General features: G+C 28.8%; 1 protein-coding gene across 1 annotated transcript; it reads right to left on the bottom strand.

Annotated features, from left to right (window-relative positions):
* Nucleotides 1-345: 345 nt before the first annotated feature.
* On the bottom strand, nt 346-6,479 carry LOC8288658 (potassium transporter 5). The gene is made up of 8 exons (XM_002528798.4): nt 5,984-6,479; nt 5,625-5,853; nt 4,699-4,947; nt 3,432-3,482; nt 2,234-2,494; nt 1,882-2,049; nt 1,540-1,794; nt 346-1,451 (listed from the first exon to the last, which is right to left on the bottom strand). Exons 1-8 carry the CDS (start codon nt 6,149-6,151, stop codon nt 490-492), a joined length of 2,343 nt encoding a protein of 780 aa, XP_002528844.2. The 5' UTR covers nt 6,152-6,479; the 3' UTR covers nt 346-489.
* Between the last annotated feature and the right edge of the window lie 3,341 nt (nt 6,480-9,820).

Raw genomic sequence — 9,820 nt, 5'->3', positions numbered from 1 at the left:
AATTGTACAATATATATATACAATAAAATCTTTCTATAGTCATACTCGATATAGTGATAAAAAAAATTATGGTCCTAATAAAAATAAACTCTCTATTATAATAAGTTATAATTTTTTTAAATACTTTCTTAAGAAAATATTTTTCTATAAAGTAATATTTATATATATTTTTAAAAAATATATGTTATAGTATATCTTGTCTTACTATAGTGTTATTTTTTTCATCAATTTTATTTATATAATATGACAAGATATTTATCTTTTATCTCCTGTTTATATATATATATATATATATATATATATATATATATATATATGTAACAATATGTTTATTCTTTACAAAGGTGAACAATAATTTTCTGCTTAACATATGAAGAAGGAGCTTTCTGTTACTGCAGTAGACTTGCTCTTTAGCTACATGCATGTAGCAACTAGCTTTACTTACAAAAAGCTTTCAGGTGAATCTGATGATGTTCATTTCTTAATGTTCTAAAGCTCATATGTCATACCAACTTTGAGCATGCGCTTCTGAGGAATATCAAACACCTTCTCACTTTGCCTCAGGTTTCTCTTCAGAAAAGTGTACGCATAATCTATCAGTATCCTCTTTCCTATATTTGCCCCTCTTCCTGCAATCACCTCATTCTCGCCTACCAGGTGAACAACGCCAGCACGCGAAGCTTTATCGATGATCTCAATCTGGTTATCCACATCCTGTTGTAACTTCTCTTCATTTTCTTGATTTATGCTTCCATTTTCATCTTCATTATTTTGCCCTTCATCCAATTCCTGAACCTTCTCATCTGTCACGCCCCTGCTGACAATTGCTTGACTTAACCAGAAATCATCTATGATAAACTGCTTCAATTTTTCGATCAATATTCTCTCGAAGGGCTCTTGCTCATTGCGAACATCCGCGTATCCATATCGAGCTACACAGCGAAAGACGTTGAGCTCTTTGGGTTCTACTCTGCGGAAAAGGAAGCGTTCTTCCACTGGAACCTTTCCAATTGGAAGCCATTTGATGGAGACGAAAACAAGGACAGAGTGAAGAGCTGGTACATTTTCGACATAGTGCTTGAAGATAGGTGGAATACCCTGAACAAGTTCGGAGTAGAACATGGCAAGCCCTGGAAGTCGACTAAAGTTGGTCTCAGCAGCAACTTCTTTTAGCTTATCAGGAGAAATCTTGTTGTCGAGCTCATAATAATACCTCCTTCTATACACATCATTCCAGACATACATTATAGTCATTAGAACTGCAGCAAATGCTAATGGCAGATATCCTCCCTGATCGAATTTGTAGAGGACTGAACTTAAGTAGACGAGCTCCACAACCCCAATGGTTAGCACATAGGCAATTACGTAAAGGATGTTGGTTTTCCATATCATTAGCATGATCAACACTAAAAATGCTGATGTGAGTGTCATTACAAACACCACAGCAATCCCTGTAATAACAGAAGATTATTCATTAGTTTCACGCCAGTTATGAACACAGTTACTTGAGAAACAATTGAAACGAATTGCTTGAATTACCATATGCATTGCCAATATTTGTTGTACTCCTAAAGCCAAGAGTAACTCCTACACAAGCAAGCATTAGAAGGTAATTGATTTCAGGAATATAGACTTGTCCTTCATATTTAGCTGATGTGTGCACGATTTTCACTCGAGGGAAGCATCCGAGAGAAAGAGATTGCTGTATGATTGAAAAGGTTCCTGAAATCATGGCTTGACTTGCAATGATTGATGCCATCACAGCCACCCCGAACATTGGCCAGTACAGAGGTTCTGCAACAAGTAGATGGCTTAATTGAATTGTAGAAACCTGAGAAATTACTGAGATAAATATTTAATAACAAAGTAGGGAATACACACTTGGTATAGATTCATAAAATGTCTCCAAGACAAGATCATTGTGCTTTCTAAGAAAAGCTGCTTGTCCAGTGTATGCACAGATAAGAGCCGGGTAGGTTACGGTGCACATGCTTATTTGTATGGATGGAACTGTGAAGTGTCCAACATCTGCAAATAGTGCTTCAGTTCCTGCAGTGAAAATTCCAGGTTTTCCGAACTGTAAGAAAAGGAGGAAAAAGAAAAGAAAAAGGCAGAACGGTAGGTAAGTATGTTCTCCACCCTGTAACCTAGGATTGATTCCCATGGCCAGCTCTATTAAAATGCATGTAAAAAAAATAGTAAAAAAGGTAAAAGTAATATAAAAAGAACAGACCTGTTATGGCCAGAACAATGCCACCAAGAGAAATCCAAGCTTGATCTTTGTTCCTTCTGAAATAATCCACTATATACTTTGGGTTTATAGCTTTGATAACTGCTGGATCATATTTGAAGAAATTGAAGAGGCCAATGCCAGCAATCATTGCAAACCAAACACAAATTATTGGAGCAAAATTGTAGCCCACTTTATCAGTTCCAAATCTTTGAACCATGAATAGGAGGATCAAGATCACTACTGATATCCAAACAATCATATCTGTATCCAAAAAGTTTAAATTTTGTTTTGATTAGAAAAGGGTCTTAAGTTTCGTAACCAAATTAAGAATTAAATTTGTATTACTGACATTTTTATTATGGAGAAATTAAACTCTAAACTGGAACACAACAAACTTTAAATTCCAAGAACAATTTCTTTCTCTGTATATTATACATTAACATGAAATGTGGATTATAATTTATATTTTTTACTTAATAGTTAATGCGAAACATATTTGTCTATTACACTAATTTTTTACTCCAACTAAATTACTGCAGTTCATGACATAATTTCTTCTTTTTAAGACTGGCAGCCCTTTTCGGCACCTGTAAAAAGAACTGAGATAAATTATTAAGGAAATGTTTTTAAACAATAATTTCTGAATCATTTGTCCCTGCCAATCTGTTTAAAGTAGAAAATAAAACACCAAAAAATCAAGGTTCCTAATGTTCAATACAGACACATATAGCAAAAGGACAAAGGAAATTCTCAGGAAAATCATCAAAGAAATAACAAAATGGTAGGCAAGTTCGAAGTTTATCAAAAGCCAGAAACATCATTGGGGGGCCTCATCAATAATTGCTGCTATTCATTCACTACATTATAATATATTTAATGGTCAACCTCGTTAATGAAAATATGAGGCAATTATTAATTGAATAAATTATTATTAAAAGTATTTTGTATTGACTAATATAAATATTACTAGTTATAGTTATTCTTATATTTTATATTATAAAATAATAATTTTATACAAATTTAATGAAATATGTTAGAATAAATAGCATATAATTTTATTACTTATATTTTTTTATTTAATTTATGAGTAATTTAAAGAAAATTATTCTTTTAAAACAGAAAAAATTTATAATTATCGTGAAGAAGAAGAATATAATATTTCTAAAAATAAAAGAAATTTTCTATTTTTGATACTTACCGTCTGTCATTTTTGTTGTGGCTTGCTTGATCCCACCTACAGCTGATAAAACTGCAAGTTTTACACACACAAAATGTATTAGTCAAAAGTAGTTAACATAATCAAAACATTTCTTAATCTAATATTTTGATAATTATTTTTATTTATAAAAATTTAGGATTATTATTTCACCGATATTAATAAAAATTTATTATTTTCTTGATGGGAGTAAATAGTTGTTATTATACAACATGAAATGGATAAAAAGAAAAATATCTCTTTTATTTTATACTAATTTTTTAAATTAAAATATACTCGATAATAATATTAATTTTATTTTATTTTTGTATAAGAATATTTACAGTAAATCTTATTATATATACAAAAGGATAGCTTAATCCAATTTAATAACTTTCTATAATTAAATATATTAGATAATTTCTTAATTCAAGCGGACAATTATAATTAGTTTAAAACATAAAAAATAGTAATTATCATTTCATTTATATTAGTATTTTTTAAAAAATTTAAAAAAATTTAATTACTTATTATCTTTATATATCTAATATGATATTTATTTTTTTATTTTTATATTAATAAAATTTATAATAATTATAAAAATAAATAAATTATTAAAAACTAATATTTAATATGATATGGAGAGAATAAAAAAAAGTACCATAAAGTTCGGGAAAATGGCCAACAGAACCCTAGACGATAAAGAAAGTATTAATTGCTAAATTAACTTAGCCCATCCCAGATAAATATCAATATACATCTCAATCTAAGAAAAATGTCAACAAGTGGACCACCCTCCTTAGAATTCAAGAAAAATATTCATAGAAAGTAGCAAACAACGACAATTTTGATTTAATCATAGGAGCCGAGAAGATTTAAGACATGTTTGATACGAAAACTTTATATTTAAATATGACTCCCAAATTTAATTGGTGGACAAGTGGATGCCTTCTTTTTAAAACATGTTGTTTAGATCTGATAGGGATGGCAATGTGGATATTTCTGAATATCTGATTGTATAATATAATAAAAAGTATATAATTTAATTTAATTTTAATATTTATCATATAAGATTTAAATGGTATATGATAATTTTATTTTAAACCTATTTGAGTTTGAATATTTATTATTGAAGATTATTTTATCAGATATTATTTTTAGATCTTCATTCAACCTTGCAGTTTATTTAAAAATTAATTTTAGTATCCAGTGATTGGTAGAAAAGAAATGTTTTAGAAAAAGGGAGAAAAATATGGAAGTTGAGATGAACCTGAAATGCAAGGAGTAAGGACACCATCTCCGATAACCATGGAAGTACCAAGCATGGTGGCAAACAACAGAAAGAACTTGGCAAATTTGCTATTTTCTAGCTTAGATTTCAGCTTTGTTGCCCGGCTCAAACGCCTGCTTGGCAATTCAAGCTGGAAATTAGATACATCAAGGTCCTCACTTTGTTGACTTGGGATTAACCCAACTTTAGCATATCTGCACACCAGTGAGTACAAGGCAAAAGTCCCACCTGAAATTATGAAAAGAAGAAAAGAGAAATGAATTAATATAAAAAGACAGCCCAAGGACTGAGGATGTTGTTTTATTTAAATAGTTGCTTTTGTTTAATTAATATCAGAAAATTAATAATTAATTACGTAAATAGACAGCAATTATTTTTAAATCTTCTTTTCTACGTTTCTAGTGATATTATTCAGGGTAGCTTATCTACGTTCAGGTTGATTCATCGCATTTGGTCTCTCTCTTCTTCTTGCAGTCACCTTCTTGAAATTAAAATATTATTCATGATTTAGACACTATTATTATATTGTTCATATCCCAACACAGTTAAAACCTGACCAGTAAAGTTCCTCCCAGTACTTAATTTATTTGTATTTTCAATTTAAGGTTACATCTAGAATTCTTATGTTATAAACAATTGTATGGACTAACAGCTAGACATTTACATTATAAGAAGAAGAAGAAAAAAAAAAAAGCAGAAAAGTAAAATAAGAATATTCTTCCATGTTTAGAATGAGTGAAGCAATTAACTTCTCATAATCAATGATTAAATAACATAATCACCTGAAAATTTTAATTTGCAAATATTAAAAAATTCGGTGATTGGTTAATGAATTAAATCAAGAAATAATTAATTTCTTGAAAATCAAAATCAAAATAAAAATGATATAAGAGAAAAGAACTCACCATCACCATTGTCATTAGCACGCAGGACGATTAGAACATATTTGATGAGGGGAATGAGTGTGAGGGTATAGAAAATCAAAGAGAGTACACCTAAGACGTCGTCGTTGTGTTTAATACCCTCAGTAAAAGTACTTGCATACACATACAACGGTGAAGTCCCTATGTCTCCATACACTATTCCAATGCTTTGGAATGCCAATTGCAAGATCACTGACCAACTTACACCATCCTTCGCTCCAAAAAAAGATAACAAATATGAAAAAAGTGTGTATATATATATATAAAATTACGAGTTCGAATCCAGACAATATCTAATAATTATAAAGTTAGAATAGTATTAAGGATGACCGAAAAAAGACCTTAGACCCGTAAACTCGATGACCATGAAAGGTGCGAGATTCGATTTCCAAAGAGTCGCTCCTTCGCAACTTATGCCGTGAAAGTTTCTTCCCATTAAGAGATTTGGAAAATTCATCTCTAGTTTCTCCACTAGTGCTGCTAGTGTTCTGTACAGTATTTTGAGACATTTTTCCCACTCCTAAAACTGGTATCTCTATACCTCGGGTGGAAGAGATGGTGAAGATTTTCCTCGTCTGTTATGTGGATTAAGGAAATGGTCCTGAGATGAGGTAGGAAGATGAATATTTATAGAGGAGAGAAAAGGCAAAGGAAGTGAGGATTGGAAAAAAATGAGACAAAAAGCAAAGCAGACTGCCATTAATGCATGAAAGCGTGTGCGGATGTATGCATGAACCCTCTCTGACCGCAACGAGACATCCGAGGCCAAGGATGTTGATGGGTGGTCCGTTTTCTCTTGCTCTTTCCTAACCTCCCCGTGCCCTCTAATCTGGTGGGCATATGAAATCTTACATTCTTATCATCATTAAATACAAATAATTTCTTAAACAATTGATGTTTTTATTAACTAGTCTTTGTTTATTTATTATTCTATTCGTCTAAATTTAATCGGCCATTCTTTAGCCGTTAAAAAAATAGATTTTTCTTTTCTTTTAATTATTAGTTTAATGATTAAGAGTTTAAAATATATTTCATGCGTTAACATAAATATTAGCGCATATAATTAATTCTTACTTATCTAGAAATTATAGATTATTTTTTGTATTAAGTTTTAATATAAAATTCATTGTTATTTGAATTTTAGAAATTATAAATAAATTTGCATTGCATTTTTTAATAAGAAATTAGTTAAAAAAATAAAATTAATTGAAAAAGCTTAAATTTCTTAATCTTTATATAAATATGTTTTATTAAATTAGATGAAAGAAATTTCAGTTTAATTTTTTAGATTATATATATATATATATATTAAATTGGGAAATAGAATATCATTTTTAGAGGTACAACTTGACTCCTTTTTTTATTTTTCTAAAGAAAAGATGAAAATAACATTATTTTCTCTGTACAGTTTAAGAAATAGGTTTAAGGACAAAAGTTAGATATTATTGTAATTATAAGCAAGGGAAAAGGTCTTTTTAAGTCTATATATTATGTTTATATAATTTATTTAATAAACACGGATATTAAACTAATATATCCGTGTATATATATTAAAATATTTTCAAGAAAAATAAAAAATAGAAAAGTTGAATCCGTGTAATAACCACGTAGAATGAGTATTGATATAGAATTTATTGACAACAAATTTTACTGATGAAAAAGCAATAAGAAAACATGATGTATCTGATATCCTCTTCAAGTGGCTAAACATTGAAATCTTTTCTTTTATTGTTGTTAATAAATTCCAATAAATTAAAGTGACAACCATAAAATGTCTTTAGAATATCTAAAAATTTATTGATATCTTTTTTATTATTATTTTATATCCAAAAAAGGAACCATCTCCATATTTGGTGTAGTTTTCGTGCTAATAAATTTATTATTTTTCTTAGTTATTTCGAGACAGTACATCCAATGGTAGAATAAATTATAAATAAAAAATTTATTTAATACTAAATGTCTATATACTATTTGTATATTAAGTTAATTAATTATCTATATATTTTAAATATATAAATATATTAATTATCTAATTACATAATTATTCAACAAACAATTAATTTATATAAATATATTGAAATCTTTTTATACACATTTTACTTGTAACTATAAATAATTATATGACATAAAGAAAATTTGAATATTTTCTTTTAGCTTAATATATAATTTTTTAGTTAAATGGTAGCAATTAGAAATAAAATATATTAAATATTTTATCATATTATATGAATAAAATTAATAAAACAAATTAATAATATAGTAAAATAAAATATAATATAATATATTTTTTTAAAATATATATAGAAATATATTATATAGGAAAATATTATTGTATATAATTTATTATAATTTTTATATAATAAAAATAATATATATATATATATATATATATATATATATATATATATATATATATATATATATATAATTTATAAAATAGAAACTCGCAATCATATAACAAAGGTAGTGTGTGCATGACATTTCCTACTGGCTTACATAATGGTCACGTGTTGCACATGCGGCTTCTTCACAGGAAGGCACCGATTCAATTTTCTAGCATTAGCAGCCAATTGACTTTGGATCCATCGAAAAGGTTCCTCATGCGTGGGAGAAGTTATTATTACCTGCGGCATATTCAAGAGGGTAATGTCACGGGCCGCCTATCATTCTGCCGAGTTTGGCAATCAAGGAAAGGCTGACTAGCTATCTTGACTTTCGGAGAAATCAAGCGAGTTAGGTCGCATGTGGAAAAAGTTTTGCTGATAAAACAAAACTCACGTGACAGTATTTCCATTGGGCCAATCAGGCAAAGGCACGCCTCTCTTAGCCCGGGACTCAACTTCATTATATATATATATATATATATATATCTTACCGCCTTTCGAGAAGAGGTGGTGAATGTTCAGTCTTCAGTTAGGCCGCACGTGGGCAAAGTTTTGGTGATAAAACAAAACTCACGTGACAGTATTCCCATTAGGCCAATCAGGCGAAGGCACGCCTCTCTTAGCCCTGGACTCAACTTCATTATATATATATATATATCTTACCGCCTTTCGAGAAGAGGTGGTGAATGTTCAGTCTTCAGTGGTGTTGAGTTGATGAGTGCTTATGCAGGCAGGATAGTAGAGCTCTCCTCTAGACATGTCCTCCAACTTTGCACTCTAATGTTACATAAACGACAGCTTTGAATGATTTTTTGTTTTTTCTATTGACCGTGAAGCTGAACGGTTCTGAGATTATATAATAAAAATAATTATATTTTTTTATATTTATAATAAAATAAATTATAATAAATAAAAGGATAATATATATTTTAAGTTTTTTATAGCTCAATATTTAATGAATGTTATATATTTTATAATTTTTTATACTAAAGACAGATGTCTCAAAAAGAAAAAAGGTTAATAAGCCATAGGCACATAACAATAAAAAAAATTAATTTCTTATACTCCATTAACTAAGTAGAGAATTCGTACACGAGGCATTGATTTTTAAGAATAAATATCCTAAATGTGTGTACGTTATAAAAATATTATATATTTTATTATCTAAAACTATAAATATAATATCTATTATTTATAAATTTATATAAAAATAGAAATATAGACAAAGTAAACATAAATGAGATTTTTTTTGTTATAAAGTCCTTATTCCCATAGTTCTAAAAGGAGAATTTAAATTCAAAATGATTTTAGCTCGACTTTTTGGATTAAGATGTAAATAAATATCATTCCCATTATAGTTTCCTTTGTATTTACTTAATTTTTAAATATAAAAATCCATAATTTTCCGAAAACCATTTTCTTCGGAGAATTACATTAGAATTTTTTTTTTTTTAACAAACAGAGTCTAAGTTTTTTTGTAGCTTTTTAATATGATTGTCCGATTGAATATATAACAGATTTATAGGGTTTCAATTATTCTGAAAAAAGAAAAAGAAGAATATAAAGGTTGAATAAAATTCTAAAGAATGACATGAGAGAGGTGGAACCGAGATGGTGCTAAAATGTAAGCATGCAAAAAAGTCCAAGTTATGGTGCAGTGAAGTTGAGATTCTCTTTTGTAATTATATGAGCTTCATTCCTTGACTTAAGAAATAAAATAAAATAAAAGAAAGAGGAGCAAAGACAACTGACATATGGGCAAGAGATATGGGAGACCAAGCACGAGCATAACTT

The sequence above is a fragment of the Ricinus communis genome, chromosome 6 (assembly GCF_019578655.1).
Source record: "Ricinus communis isolate WT05 ecotype wild-type chromosome 6, ASM1957865v1, whole genome shotgun sequence".
In the NCBI taxonomy this organism is placed as follows: Eukaryota; Viridiplantae; Streptophyta; class Magnoliopsida; order Malpighiales; family Euphorbiaceae; genus Ricinus; species Ricinus communis.
Note: the sequence above shows the minus strand (reverse complement) of the source record. Positions and strands in the feature narration are given on the sequence as shown.